Genomic DNA, 17,446 nt, shown 5'->3' on the forward strand with positions numbered 1-17,446 from the left:
TATTTTATTATCTGCAACATATAAATAATATGTCATTTGAATAAAGATATTAGATATTCACGATGCATGGATATTTCTTATAAAGTGGATGTCCACTTCGTGAGAAGAACAAACGAGATAGTACTGATTTCGGATACGACAATTATTAATGTATTATTATTATCTATTGTTATTTGTTATTTTTGTTACATTGAACAGGAACAACGCCCAAAATCACAGTACAAGATATCAATATATCAACTAATACTGATAACTTGTTAATTATTATTATGATTGATTTTAAATGTCCGTGACACATTTCCTTAATTCCTATGATTGCAGATGAAAAAGGGATCGACATTGGCATTCAACATAATGCGATAGATAGAATAACCTATTACAGTCGTAGAAAGTTGGATTGAAGGGAACGGCAAAAGAAACATAAGTAGGCGCGCTTATGCTTTAAAAGGTAATAACGCTATAACAAAGCTGATTAGTCAATATCGCTGAGGACAAACTTATGGAGCAGAGTCTGCAGGTGTGTTTTCGGCCTATGCGCTGGTTTATCAGCTCAGGAGCAAAGCTTGGGCTGAGCAGGTACAGTGATATTATAATAGTTATGTGGTAGATGTTCAATATTCAATATTGTATTATTAATACAATAAAACGTCATGCGATAAATTTCATACCATTAAGAAGTTACATTCGATTTAATCCATGTTAGATTTGATCCAAAGACCATAATCATTTTGGTAGTACCCGGTAAAAAAGTTAGGTGCCACACTTGGGATGATGGAAAATGTTAAATGAGCCTAACCTAACCTAACCTAACCTATGTTTGTACTATAATAATATGTGGTTACTGGTTAGTGGTTTTATTATACAATAATTTATTGTTCTGCAGTGTTTTTAAAGATCAATAATATAGCGATCTATATGTTGATAGGAAAAAAAATTGGAAAATGTAACTTTTTTCGAACTAAGGTGTAGGCGACATACCTGTTGATGGCTTTTTAAATACAAATTTTAATTTAGTGAATTTTGTAGCAGAAGGATTTCTGAGTGAACTTCAAAACTAAGCTAGATAGTTTACGGAAATGTCGCGTAACAATTTTGCCCGAAAAGATTTTCAAAAATGTTTGTTCTAAATAGGATAGGGATTGAAAACAGTTTTTAAAACAACGTTTATGTTACTTAGATTTTTAAAAGGAAGGAGCTTATTTTGACGCTTCAAACTGCGCTATTCTATTTATTTGAATGGTGATTTCTACGTTGATAGGAAAAAAAATTGGAAAATGTAACTTTTTTCGAACTAAGGTGTAGGCGACATACCTGTTGATGGCTTTTTAAATACAAATTTTAATTTAGTGAATTTTGTAGCAGAAGGATTTCTAAGTGAACTTCAAAACTAAGCTAGATAGTTTACAAAAATGTCACGTAACAATTTTGTCCGAAAAGATTTTCAAAAATGTTTGTTCTAAATAGGAAAGGGATTGAAAACAGTTTTTAAAACAACGTTTATGTTACTTAGATTTTTAAAAGGAAGGAGCTTATTTTGACGCTTCAAACTGCGCTATTCTATTTATTTGAATAACGGTCTCTACGTTGATAGGAAAAAAAATTGGAAAATGTAACTTATTTTGAACAAAGGTGTAGGCGATATACCTGTTGATGGCTTTTTAAATACAAATTTTAATTTAGTGAATTTTGTAGCGGAAGGATTTCTGAGTGAACTTCAAAACTAAGCTAGATAGTTTACGGAAATGTCGCGTAACAATTTTGTCCGAAAAAATTTTCAAAAATGTTTATTCTAAATAGGAAAGGGATTGAAAACAGTTTTTAAAACAACGTTTATGTTACTTACATTTTTAAAAGAAGGAGCTTATTTTGACGCTTCAAACTGCGCTATTCTATTTATTCGAATGGCAGTCTATACTTTGATAGGAAAAACATTTTAAAAATGTAACTTTTTTTCGAACTAAGGTGTGGGCAACATACCTGTTGATGGCTTTTTTAATACAAATTTTACTTTTATTAATTTTGTAGTGGAAGGATTCCCGAGCGAACTTCAAAACTAAGCTAGATAGTTTACGGAAATGTCAAGTAACAATTTTGCCCAAAAAAATTTTCAAAAATGTTTGTTTTGAAATTAAATTAAAAATTGCATTTATTCATAGTTACCTATATTTTATATTAAATATTAATATGTTAATGGAGTTTTTCCCGTAATAAATATTATCATTTATTATTAAATTCACAGTCTTGTTAATAATCATGTTACAACTTTTAAATTACTAAATTAGTTAAAACATAATATAATAAAATTGTAGTATTTAGTAACATATTTTTACCTAGTTTTATAATTAAAAATTTTATAATGTGTAATATAATTATACTTGTCAGTTGGATACATAGACAACTTGGATATTTATTTTTTCTCCAATGGAAAACAGTACACAGTCATCAGTACCTTGTTAATTTATTGACGAAGAAAGCGTGCCGAGTAGGTTTCGCTGTCAATAGTAATATTCAAAAATAGTTCGAACATATTCGTTATTTCACACTAGAAATTGAATAATAAAAAATAACAATAAAGTTTTATTGGTAATATTAAAATATAAATTTTACTAGCTAAGCTTCATTGAGGAAAATAATAGTATAATAGTATAGGTAAATAAATGATGAAATGAAATGATGAAAATGTTTTATATATTATATCAAACTTCAAAAGTATCAATTGATTGTGAAATGAAACATTTCCCCACCTACTATAGCAAGTAATATTTCAGAAAGGGAAATGTCCCCCCTTGCGTTATAGCAATATTATAAATTATAATAATATATTATTATATGTATACTGACCAACAGTTGTACGGGTTGAGGTTGTCGATGGTCTGGTGGTTCACGGTCACTCTCATCACGCTAGCTGCTATCACTGACAGCGAGGGTACGCCCCAAGCGAACAAACTATATTTGACGAACCTTGAAATGAGCACATTTACCGGCTCCGGTCGAGGATTGAGATTCACATTGTTGCGGAACGTTATCAACATATCGTACGTCATCACACACAGCCAGCTGATGATGGCCAGGCGGAGGTAGTGTATTCCAAACGCCAAGCACAAACAGAGATTATCTTCCTGGAAAGTGGAAACGTACATAAATTATAATAAAATTAAACTCGTTTTAACGGCGAATATCATTGACACTCAAAGCAGCCAACTCGTTCGATTCACGTATAAAGCAATAATCAATTAGCAATGGTAAGTATTGTAGTAGGTAAAATAACAGTAGGTAATTGCTAATTTTGTAATAATTACAAAATATCAAAGATGGTTGGTTCAAAATTATTTAATATTCATTCCCTATTTCCCTGTATTTTTGTGTAGGTACCTACTATATGTCTATATATGTGCATTGGCTGACTTAATTGTACGTTTTCAATGGAATATATTTCATCGTTGTATTTCATACAATTTAAGACAACTTCATTCTTTGACAATCGATAGCACTTATAACTTATAAGTTATATCACCAGTGAAAAACTCGGATACAAAGTGAATAAGAGAGCAAACGGGGTTAAATTAATATAATATCTATTCTTCCCACCCGGATGGTAGATAATGCGCATGTCAAGTTTGATTGAAATTGTTCCAGTGTTATGCTGAAATATACATGCAATCATACAGAAATTAATTTCCGTAACTATAATATATATACAGGGTGATTTTTTAAGCATGCTCAACCTATTTTTATGCTTTATATAATCATCATAATACTATCATATGATTCGTTTTTAGGAAAATCTACCTAGCTCAAATGATAATCTAAATAGATAATAGTATAATATATTATTTAAATATAATCAAATGTTTTGTGGATGCTATTTTTTTAGAACGTTCAAGTTACTAATATTTATTATTCTCTACGTTACTTATCGTCATTATCACTCACTCACATTTTTATACTTTTGTTTCTAGGAAAATCTACCTAACTCAAATGATAAACTAAATAGGTTAGGAAGTACACGTGTGTACAACATTTCTTTGAAACGTATAAAAATTTGTTATTTATATGCACAGTTAGTTCGAATTACAAGTATTTGATAAATAAAACTATAGTTAACCTATTAGTATTTAAATAATTCATTTTCGTTTAATGGTTTCAACTGAATTTCTTAGTTCTATTAAGTGTTCTAATAAAAAAGAGCCAAACATTTTTGTAAATTGAATCAAAACACAAACATTATTGTAAAAGTGTTAAGTTTGTTCATTCTGTTCTCTTAGTTTTTTTTAAGAAGAACCGATGGTGGTAATAAGTTTTTACATCAATGCGTATTTTTCTTATGTGTGTGTGAAAGTGAACCAATATGTACCAATGACGCTTAACTTCTTTAGAAGTTGCGCTGGATTTCACCGAATTAAAAAAGGAAAACCTATTATAGAATAATTTATTAAGTTTAAATGTCGAAAATTCTAAAAATATTTAAAACAATAATAAAATATGTCTATAGATTAAATTCTTATAAAGAAAACTGTATGTCGTTTTGATCGATCTGTGATAGCTAGGTCACGTCATATTATTTAGATGTTTAAATTTGAACTGTTGATTAATATTGTTATCTCAAGACTCAAGAGGTATTATAGTATAGGTGTGCTATAATATTTTTTTTCTAAATCAAAAGTACCTATTTATAAATGAATATTGTCATTTCAATGTAATGTCAATAACTATAAATTTATTATCAGTTGACTACCGTAAAATGTATTACCTGAACTCCTCCGACACCAACAACATAGAACAGTTGCGTCAAAAACATATTTGCCAGCATGTACATTAATGCAGTGCCAGACATTGTCCTCAGATCGGAAAACAAACTGAAAACAAACAAAAATTAAAAATCATATTAGTTACAGTTTACGTAGATAATAATATTATTTGGTATTGTTTCGGTGTGTTTTTGTTTGTATTGTCTACGACCTGAAGTTATCTACTTCATAATAGAAATAATGGCGTGTAGCTGTGTAGGTATGATATCAGTGGCATAGACATGAATTTTACTTTGGGAGAGGGGGGATATAATATACTCATAATTTTTAAGATAAATCACAAGGCGTGTCCCCACACTAATATTATATATAAAAAAGTGGATAAGTGGGTACTGGTCTGCTGCACAGTAGGCAAAGATGTAAAATTCCATGTTTTGCTGGCCCGATGAAACTCATAAAAAATTTTAACTTTTAATTTTACTCTTTTAGACTTTTAACTTGATTTGTATACCTAAAACTGAAATTGTGTATTGTACTTTACATAATCTCACCACCTTACCAAATTATATAATAGTGATTTATTAGCTGTTATTGATTTATTTATTAAAATTAAATTAATACTTCAATAATAGAATCCATCACTCTCCGGTAGGTAATGAAAAGTTTCAAAACTTTTCATTTCAACTAAGTTTTATGAAAAGTTTCTCTTGAAAACTTTAAAAACTATTCAGCCTAGCATCTCTGACAGTATGTGTCTAGATAAGTAAATTTAAAAATTTATCAACATTAGAAAAAAAGGAAATTTTTTATTAATAGATCAAAATAAGTAAAAATATTTTTAAAATGTATGTATAGGAAATAAAAAAATAAAAAAACTTCGAGAAAATTTCATTTATCTAATTGTATAGGTGATTAATTTTTGAATTAGGTTAGGTTAGGTGTCCAACTTCATACGCTCATTAAAAAAACATTGTGGATTTACGCTCAACTTTTTTTTCAATTTCCACTAACAACTCATGAGAAATCTTGTATTATATTTTTAATGTTTTCGACCAAGTGAAAAAAATGTTATAGACAATAGTTTAAAAAAAAACTAATAAAAATCTGTCTATAGGTTAAAAAGAGTAAAAATATTTTGAAAATTTTATTGTGTATAGAAAATGTTATACATATAAACATTAGGTAAAAATGTAATTTATCTACGATACGGTTATTATTTTTATAGTTACATCAAATAACAAAATCGATTTTAGGAAAGCTTGTTTTGCGTAAAATCTCTGTTTTTCCTTAATTTTTTTTTGTTCGTCCAGACTTGAAATTTAATGATTTTTCAATTTTGCCAAAAGTTTTTTACTTTTGATCAACTTTTTCTCAAAATGCCAACTAGATTCACTTTCTTACGAGAAAATATGCTGAAGTAGAAAATCAGCATTTTTACTGCCCTAAAAAGAGATGACGGACAAAAAAAAACCGGACATCATTGTAAAATCAATACAATAATTATCGCTTCACACTTAGAATCTAAAAAAAGTCATGGGGACGGATTCATCCCAAACCCCGTGTCTACGCGATTCCTAATGTCAAAAATATTCTACTGCAGTTTGCAGTTATGCATTTTCTTTTAGGAAAACCTTTATATTTAGGCCGCAGCTGCAGTAGTGCTATACATCACGGATGGACGAGAACGAAGAGGAATGGGTAGGTAGTGAAAGGGTGACAAAGTACCATTTGTTAAGGGGACATTTCTGTGTTGACAGAGATATTCTCTATACAGTTATACCGTGGTCGTCATCATTATTGCCATGTCCTATTGCTAAGTCTTTATTTAGTCTTCTACGTTTTCGTACGGTTCACTCCACCCCCTCCGCCTTTAAAGTTGGAGTTCGATATTTTTATACGTCACTACTGTTATGGTAGGTAATCATTTGTTGCAGATTTCAGCACTAAAATAATGAACATATCAGCTTAACAAATCTATAAAATGTATGCAAAGTTGTGTGATGGGTGCGGAGTAAGTTAGTAGGTTGGAGATATAATGATAAGCTATTATCGATAACAAACTTTTGTTCTAAAATGTCAAACGTTTTTAAGAATGTTTATTATGCCAAAATAAAACAATGTTTCTAAAATATATGTATAGGTTTTCAATTCGGGTAAAATTTAAAGCACATTTTACGTCATATAAAAATCTACATACAATGCACATTAATATAAGTATTTGCGTACAATAGAAGTACATACGTAGCAACGCCAACTATCCATATACGTCATAGTTATAATATAAAATGTTGAAATATATTAAAAACTACATTATTGTAGGTACACCATTCGTTTGAGGGGTTCGAGCACAACTATCTACTACTAGTATATTTAGACGAATTCCAGACTCGAAAAGATATAAACCATTAACACAACCTATTATAGAATTTTGAATATATCGATCACCATATTCTTTTGTAGTGATGTTATTACCGGTTATACTTAATATACTTTGTATTTTATATTTGTAATTAAGAGTACGTCGCACCCAGTATATAAGTATGTAAACTATTAATATTTGAAAATTCTCATAACTCACTTAAAAATTAAAATATCGTAAAAAACCAATGAAAGAACACAAATAATGTTGTTACCTAAAAGTTTGATAATAGGTCAATTCACTCTAATATCAAAATTGACAGCACCCTATTGCAACTAGCGAACGAAAACGTCCTATGCCGTACGTGTGTAAGACGGGGACAACACATGCGGGTGCGACGTCCTCTTAACGTGTTAATATGCTTTTCCCAGTTCTTTTTATTTATCCACCCACCGTAGGACCACTAGGACCCAGTTGGAGAATATTTCGTACCGGAAAAGTCAATACTAGTCGTAGTTAACTGTAATTCAAGCCACGAGCATGGTTTTCTTAAGTATTTTTATTTGAAAACATGTTTCTAAATGTCAACAAAAAATAATAAATAACCAATTATTTGTTAAATAAAAAAAAACAAAACAAAACAATAATGCGAGAAATGGAATCAGATCTACTGAATTTTTTTTATTGTCTTTCGTTCAGAATAATATACCTATGGCCGCTTTCTGTTTATATTTTTCTCAAGTCGTTCAATTTTTCAGAATTCAACAAGTCAGATATTATTAACCTTTTTTACTGCCATAGTGTCGTATGAACAGTACCCCGGGGAATCTGTACCGGATACCGGATAGTCAACCAGTAGATATCAATAAAACACAATTTTATTTAGTACTGACCTAGTGTTGTTGTACTTGATCCACATAATATATTTAAAGAAATGAATATGCTCCGACGTACAGTTAGTAATATATTTAATATCTATAATTTACTTGAACCTATGGCAAACAATAATTGGTAAAATATATAGGGTTTGTTACAACACAGATTATAATTTTCCAAATTTTTTTTTTGACGTGTATTAATTTTGATTTCATAATTTATATAGTAATGTAGATTATTAAAATCTATGACGAGTATAATATAATATATATAACATTGCTTATTCGAAAAACTATACCAGAAGAAGTCATTCCACAATATCGATTGTCTATATTACTTTAAATTGAATGTAAAATAAATTATGATTACGGGTTTTTAACATATTATTAGAATATTTAATCGTACATTATTATTTCACATTAAGTTATATTGAATTTTTGGAAACTCTTTTGTACATTTTCACGCCAAATTGTAATCAAATGATACGTATAAATTCCGGAAAACTATATATCGCATATCATATACTATATATTACTAAATAATCATCTCTCGTTGTTATATGGATAACTTTTAGGTTGAACATATTAATATCTTATAAAATATTCAAAACTTTGAGTTAGTGTAGACATTATTTTTTATAAACGAATTCCATTTTCGTTTCAAATGCAAATTACAAAGGTTGTTTTGTCCGTTTTAGTGTCTATATGGGGTCAAATATAGTAAGGCTTTAATAATTTCGTTCGGGCATTTGAAATAAAGTGTTTTAAATATTTGTATTTCTATAAGAACCTAACGTTTTCACCGCTCCTTACATAAATTCGTTTGAATATATTAAAAAACAATTTTTGGTGGATACAAAAAGTCTGAGAATTAAAACAAAGGTCTTACAGGTTTATTAAGTACATCTTATATAGTACCTACATAATATTTACTGTACCTACTAAAATATCCAAAATACTAGTAACATTTTATTTTATTTGTGCTTAAACTTTATAATTGCAAAATCAGATACTCAAACATTAAATAATGTTCATGAAACGATGTCAATTACTTTGTTGCAATACGAAAAATATTAATCTCAGAGATTTGAAAATTTTCACGATAACCTAATTATACTATAAAAATATAAACTAATTTTAAGCTATTTACATAGGCATCTTATATTTTTTTTTTCTAAATGTTGGTAAATTTGTTTTTGGACAGTCAAACACTTCAAAGTCTTACACCCTTATTCCTCATAAGTTGTTCAAAAAGATATTTTAAAATATCAAAAATACTTATCGATACATTTTTTTATAGACTTTCAAAGTTCTAGTTTTGACAACATTTAAACGAAAAATAATGATTTAGGGATTATGCTGTAATTTGAAAAAAAAAATTAAGTAGGAAGTTGAGACTTTTTTACATATTATGTTCTGGGTATACACAATGATATTTTCAAAACATACAAACTAATAATTGTAAGTTTTATATTTAATACCAGGACACAATGTCCATTGTATAGTGATTTACTCAATGGCGATAAGCACACGTCTTATAACTCGATCCGCAGCAGTAGCAATATAGTACAATGTACGAGCACTGCAGCAACCCATTGACAATCCGACCAACCACCGTGACGGGGCGCAAACAGAGTCACTACTCGGTGGACTCTTCCACCTTATACCGGACCATTGCGGGGGAGGGGGGGTGGCAGGCCAGCTGGCACGTATGGTCGGGAATTAAGTAAATTAGTAAAAAATAAAGAAAAGAAAGGCCTAGCTCTCTCTCCCGTTATGTCGTACTGAAAACACTGTACACACGTCGTATAACCTCACGCGTTCGCCCATCGCACCACAAAGTGTCGGTATTACAATAAATATTGCAACAATAATTGTGTTCCTATTTTTTTTTTAACTTTGTTTCACCGTATAGGTACATCGCGGAGTGTAATCCACGGTAATTCGTTTTTGGTTTTTTTAACTCTCACCTAGTGTCTACAGAAGTCATTGTGCGGCCTACAGCCTGGCCACCTTATCGCTAGACCTGAGTGTGGTTCATGTACACCAAAAACGTGGGAAATAAATCTCCGTTTGCGTGCATCGCAAATCCTCTTGCGTGTTTTGAATTTTGTCTAATCTCGCACCTCAAGTGTTCTTGTCCACACATAATTTCGGTAGACGGACGACTGTTACATCGCAAATCATTACAGCTAGTCCACGTCACACTCGAGTCTTACTATACAGCTGAAGAGAACGACTTTCCTGTTTTTTTTTTTATATTTGATAACCATATTATTCAACTTGTCTCTCCAAGGCATTATTTTCAAGCGTTTTCGTTATAGGTATGATATATTTAACCATGTAATTTTATTGTATAAGATAATCCCTAGAGGAAAAATGCACTGAACTGTATAAAATACCGCACCAGCTCTTTGTTATTAATTTATTATTACAACAATAAAATATATAAAAAGAATTCTACAAAAGCTGAATTTTTTTTCATTATCCACGATGGATAATTGGGCTATTGTGTTTATTTTATATTACAAAAACTAAATATAATGAATAAATAAATATATATTAAAAACAATTCAACATTTTTAACAACGTGGAAATTAAAAAAACAATCATTTTCCTAGTATGATTTTCTTAAATACCTAGATATAATTTCTAATTTTTTATAAATTATTATATTTTATTTTTACTATCTATAAGTTGATGTGGTTGCTGTTTATTTTTAATACGAAGTTTCAAGGTGAGTTTTGGTCAAGTTGAAATTCGAGATATCGTTAAGGTTACCGCACATACTGGATAATACTGGGATTAGGTTAGTAAAACTGTTGGGCAAAGATCTTTACGTAAGTTAAAAAACGACGTGTGAAGCTTTTTCATTGTTTACTTTTACTCGCAAAGAACAGGAGTCAGGGGTAATTTTAAATAGTCTGTGGATTGTGACCGGTTAAGAATTAATTATAAGTATTTTAATAAAAAATATATAATATGTAGATATACCTAATGCATATTGTAATTTACAGAAAAATAATAAATTTCATTATTATTGAATTGGAGTTATTGTTAAGAAAATATAAAGACATTGCTTGATAAATAAAGTAAAGTAGGAAATGAGAGTGGATATTAGGGCTTCGAAATCATCAAAGAATGAGGAAGGATCGGGGAAAAATTGACTGGAAAATGGGAAATGAGTTTTGATTTTGAATTCCCACCGTGACTGTTCGCAAGTTATATTTTAACAAGTAAGAACCGGAATTAAATATTTATCTCAAAATATAATAACAAAACAAAACTCTTACATAAAAAAGTAAAAATATGTTGGTAAATAAAGTCCTGAATGTTTATCACATAAGTGTGTGTTTAAATAATTATGTTATATTATGATAATATATAAATAGAATCTAATGCATGATATTGTTATAAAAATATAAACAAAAGTATAGAATCCATTTTATTTTCTGAATAAATGTTTATTTATGTGTTGAATGTTAAACAATGAAAATGTATTTGTTATTTCAAATGCTTTTAGGTTTTCAATTGACTGCTTTAAAATTAACATTTATATTGGCAGAATGACGTATTTTTGTTTATCGTTTTCACGAAATTGACATTTTTGGCCACTTCAAAAACAAAAAACCTATTTCAAAGGTAATTCCTGATTTTCAAAAAGTTAAAAGAACTTCCTTGCTGTATAAACGTGGGTTGACGGTTGTTCGATTTTATCTCGGCTATCAAAGTTAGGGGATTAATGGACAAACGAAATGTTTACGCCTCACTAACATCTTAGTATATAATCAAGAATTTTTAAAATTGACCAGATATGGAATCGGTTGGATTAATTTAATCTCAATGAATAGCAGAGGGTGTAGAGTTCAACTTACGTGACATTAGACAATTTTGACCGCTGACCGTGAGTTTGTAAGAATAGTTTTAGACTTAATAGCAGGGCTTAAAACTGGTAACCGGTTTATAACGAAAACCAGTAAAAAACCGTAAATTTGAGAACTGAAAATCGATAACCGCTTTTAGTTTTGGAATGCTGGAAGCGGTTATTGATTATCGGTAATCAAGGTAAATATCTAAATATTAACATCAAAGCGGTTACCTCGTATTTTCAATCCCGGTTTTATAACCAAAACCTATTCCCGGCCAAAAAAATTAACGGTTTTTTCGTGGAATTTAATACTTGAATAATTATGTCATGAATCATGATTACATTATAGTTGAATTAAATTTTTCAGCTATTTTTAAATTTTTTTCCCCAATTAATTGCCATCGAGTATTGCTTATTTGTTGTGAATATCATATATATATATATATATATATAGGTATAAGTGTTTAACTATATATTATAAATACCGTCATAAACGTCGTCGTTCATGATTATTTTTTTATTGATCTTTGTTTCTTAGAAATATACACTGCCACAACTTACTATAGATAGGGGACATTCCAAGTTTAATTTTAAGCAATTTGTTTCAACATTTTTAGGTTTTTATCACATTATACTTTGTTTTTCGTACATTTAGTTTAGTATTAAATTATGACTCCCAGAGCCCAAACCCTCCTGGTTCTGCATTTGTTATTTGTAGAGTTTGCTCCAAGGGTCGGTCCGAAGGCTAGCGTAGAATGCTCGATCTGCAGACCTAGGTTTTGGGGTACTGTAATATATACAATACAACCAAAAAGTTCCATGTCAATGCATCACTCTTAGTGTCATCTTGGAAAGTTATTATATTAAGTTTTTTTTTGATTTATGAAGATCACCATTATCTTGATCATTTGTTTTAAACATTAAAGCAGTTTGAAAAAATAAGTAATACATATTTAAATTGAGGGAAATCGACCAAATTAAAGCATATTAAGTTTTTGATTTTGTAATAATAATAGTTATGTTATCAACCCATGAATGGCCTGAATAAACTGTTTTAAAAATATGATTAAAAAATTGAAAAAAAATTATTTTTAAAAATCTGTTTTAACCGGTAATCGTTTACCAAAAAACCTTATCAACGGTTTTTAAACGATTAACGGTAATCATAGTGTTTGAAATATCTTTAAAGAAACGGTTACCGGTTACCAAAATATCAAAATTAAACAATAACCGGTTACCGATTTTATTGATAACGGTTTTAAGCCCTGCTTAATAGTACTATAATTGTTGTTTAAATAAAAGTTGAATCCGTTGTCACTATAGACGCAAAAAAATTATATTATGATTAAGTTGAAAAATAACAATAATTATGTTATAGTCAATGAATACGTCCTATATAATATAATTTTATACTTATACCATATTATGTAATTAAAATAAAAAAAAATTCAGATGAAAAATGTCCTTATATATCAATATAAATTTATTTATTTTCATAACAGACCTTATACTACTAGTATCTACTATAAGGTATTAAGGTCTATCATTTTTATCCACATTAGTTCAATAAATTTTTATAAACCTTATAAATTGATTAGCTTAAAAAATAATTAAAACCACTTATACGATTATTTTTAGTCGTTTTATCTGTAAAATTATAATACTTCGTATAATCCAAAAAGATGAGATGAAAAAACTTAAACAATATTTTACGATTCCTTTTATAAACGTTATATATTTTAAGTTGGTAAGTACTTACTCTTTAAAGTTTTATCATTGTTCTTTGTAATAATTAGCAGAACAATCAACAAGCGTTGTTTACATTTCATCGGGTTAAAATGTTTGTTTGAGAAATGGTAATTTCTGTGTGTTTAGCTTTAAGTAGAAGAGCTAGTTACCAGGAATCTACAGGTAATGAGTATACCTATAATATATGAATAAGTAATCAAACAAATATTTTAGCTTGGATATGTTTTTTTTCATTATGGTTATTTTTATTTCCGATAGAATTGCGATGTTTGATTTGAACAATACTATATGTTTATAATCACCTAAAGGTGAGTTTTTGATTTGGATTTCTAGAATAAATTATCATGCCAACTATATTGTTTTATACCTAATTAAAAATTACATATTTACTTAAAATTCAAATAAAACAAAATATGTGATTTTCAAATTAGTGTAAAGTGGAAGTTTTATTAAAAGTGTGTTTCTTAACTTTAATTACTGATAAATCTTATAATATTTCCGTTTTAACCAATTAAAAACTATTGGTAAAATGATTATATTTACTATTTACATAGTTGTATTTATTTTAGGAGTTAAAATACTTATATGTCTGAGGTCTGCCACTTGTAATATTCCCGCATTTCATTTGGTATATCTAAAAAAAAACTTTCTTAGTGCTACTGTTAGAACTTTTAGTACCTACTCTATAGTTTCGAGTAGTGTATGTGAAATGACGATAAAGTTTTCTATCCTAAAAAAGTGAATGTAAAAGTGAACTAAAATGCAATGTCCAAATTTAGTTGCTATACTTTGAGAACGGAATAAATCATATAACAAATATTAAATTGAACCCTTTTTTATAATAAAATATATGTAATTGTAATATATTATCTTATGTGCAGAGAAGAACTTGTAATGTGCTAAACCTGTGGAGAACCTCTCACAGTCAAGCACCTCCTTGTCTACTGTCGAAACAATATAGATCCAAGAAAAAGTCTAGAAATACCTGACAACTTCTTTGAAACCCAAATCCAAATCAACCAATCCAAGACAACACCAACAAAATCATCACATTTCTAAAAACTTATTGATATGTACAACTTAATCCATAAGGAATCTATTGTATTATTTATATGTAACTACGAACTAATTTTTCGTTTTTGTTGCAAGCTAATAACCTATATTAGTTGATGCTGTACCATGAATAATAATAAAAAAAAAGTCATTGCTACATCTATTATATTTCAAACTATAGGTACAATAATCACTATCAGTTACAATATTATTTGTACACATTATTACATTGTATAATATTCGTAAATCAACATAAAAACGGATATGTATATCTGTACACAATTTGAAACTTATATAACTAAGTTTCGTATTTGAATCCTGATCGGATTAAAATTATTCGGCATCGGTAAATTTATAGACAATAGTATGATAATTTATCTCTTGTGGCTTATTGTGATAAGTGATAACTTATAGTTAGGTATCTCAAGTTGACAAAAGAGAGAATTTATGGGGAAAAAAAATTAAAATAACTCCTTAGATTATAGAGAGATCTTTTCACGTAAATTACATGGTTTTGATATTATGTGATATACTATTACACAGCTGATGTATAAAATATATTAAGTATTATGATATCTTATAAGTTATAACTTATATCTATATTTAAAATTTTTTTAAAATACAGTGGTTAAAGGTTACTTGAAGTGTCAAAGAACAAATACAATATTTATAATGCCTTTTTAAGACAAACAACTATGTATTTTTTAAATATAAATTCAATGATACTAAGACATTTTAAATATAAGTCCAGATTTTGCGTTTTGAATATTATTATTGAATATGTACTTACGGAATTGTGAAATTAAACAAAATCGTGCAAAATTTTCATTACAACTTAGCCAATAGAGTAATTTTTATATCCATTTTTTAAAAACAGTGAACACGAATTTTACAAATTACGATAATGCATAATATTAAATAGTTATGAGTAGTTTTTAATTATTTTATTTAATTAGGAATTTAATCAATTAATTAATAGTGTTTTTGATTATTTTGACATAAAACATTTTTCAAGAACTTACTCACTATATAACATTTCAATTTTGTGATGAGAGCTTAAGAAAAATATTTTGTTAATAAGACAAATAATAATTTGTTGTGCGGTATAAAATATATTTTAATAACGTTATTTATTTTAAAATCTGTGAAGCTGTTACGAAGATGCCACCAGTTTCTTAATGATGTGTTTTAGAACACAGATTTTGTTTATAAAGATACAAAACTTTATTTTGAGGTTTACTAAATTATTTTCTATACTTACATCAATAAACTTTTCAAAAATCTTACCATATTAAACATTTAGTTTCTCTATAAATATTAATTAAAGTTTCAGTACGTATTTAATTTACAACAGTATTAATTAATAAAATAACAAAATAAATAATGATATTAATCATTAAAATAAATTACTATACCGGAGAATGTTAAAAATGTCGCTATTTCGTTAAATTTTAAATATTCTATGGGAAAATCAAAATTTGAGTATTAATATACAGTATACACTCAAGATATTAAAAACTAAATATTGGAAAAATCTAAAAATACGGTTTTAAAAATAATTATTTTTAATTATTCCTCGAATGAAATCATGACGGTTTCACTTTGAATGTGTTAATATTTTTTTATACATGCAAAATGTTAACAGTAGAACAATTGAGAGGAGTATAAAATATGGAAGTATTCATCGAGTGTATGGGGGTTGTGTGTCAGAATACTCGGCATCACTTCAAATCAATCAACTAAACAGAAACCATCGGCAGCTTATTATGAATATTTCAAGCATAGTCTACGTGAAAAAAGATAAGCCAACTCTTTTGACGTCAATTCAGGTTATGAAGCGGTGATGGATGATTGAACGAAAAATGAAACTGCCGTACATTCCGATTTTTCATTTTAGATCAAACTTTGATACAATTGGAAAACTAGAAAATACATCATTTCCGGAGTAAACCGAGAAGCGTTCATCTAACATTATCACTCGATCGCCCAAGCATAAGGTTGTATGTTAACTTTCTTATATTAGGCGGGAGAAAATGTTTATACCTATCATAAAACGGTATCTTGTAAGTTATTATTTTTCAAAAAACGAATTAAGTTTACCTAAATACCTATAAATGATAAATTATTAATTAATAGTTGTTATTTATTCGTTTTAGATTTCATGATCAGAAATCCAAGTGTATTAATTTATTGCTTGTGGTACTAATGTAGAACATAAATCATTAACAGTGTTTATGTAATTATGTAGACGATAATTTTAAAATTAAATCTATATTTTCTTATGAATCTAAAAAAAATGTCTTAAGCTGTACTCATATAGATTAATCTTTCGTGACATTTTTTTTTTTTTATTAAGTGATGGATTTAAATGTTTTGGGGATCCGTCTTCTAAAAATGTCATCAAGCCTTAGTGACATTTTATCGATTTAGTTTTTTTTTACATTGCCCACGTAACCAAAAGATTGAAAATCCATTATTGAAATGACAAAAAAATACGTGGTTTTGATCTTCAGTTAGGTTATTTAAGAGTTTAAGACATAGTTTTAAAGTTAATATAAATAATACGAAATCAACCAAATATATTATGTAAAAGGTGATCATAATCAATCATTATATTTGACACTGATTTGTATTTACATATTTTCAAATAGATTTTTATAATGTATACTTAATTTCATTCGTATACCTATGATTAGGCTATGTATCAGGTATCTGATAGCGTATCGTGTCTTCAACATTGTTATGACGTTTTTTAATTTACAACACTGTGAATCACCACATCGTGTTAAAGGGT

The 17,446-nt window shown here is 28.4% G+C and overlaps 1 protein-coding gene across 1 annotated transcript in view; it reads right to left on the reverse strand.

Moving 5' to 3' along the window:
• Positions 1–17,446, reverse strand: part of LOC132952632 (adhesion G protein-coupled receptor E3-like) — a 140,274-nt gene that overhangs the window by 4,096 nt on the left and 118,732 nt on the right. Inside the window, exons 2-3 of the mRNA XM_061024968.1 lie at positions 4,751–4,856; positions 2,842–3,119 (exon numbers count right to left, since the gene is read on the reverse strand). Of these exons, the coding sequence (XP_060880951.1) occupies positions 2,842–3,119; positions 4,751–4,856 (384 nt within the window). The remainder of the gene's footprint in view (positions 1–2,841; positions 3,120–4,750; positions 4,857–17,446) is intronic.

The sequence above is a fragment of the Metopolophium dirhodum genome, chromosome 9 (assembly GCF_019925205.1).
Source record: "Metopolophium dirhodum isolate CAU chromosome 9, ASM1992520v1, whole genome shotgun sequence".
Lineage (NCBI taxonomy): Eukaryota > Metazoa > Arthropoda > Insecta > Hemiptera > Aphididae > Metopolophium > Metopolophium dirhodum.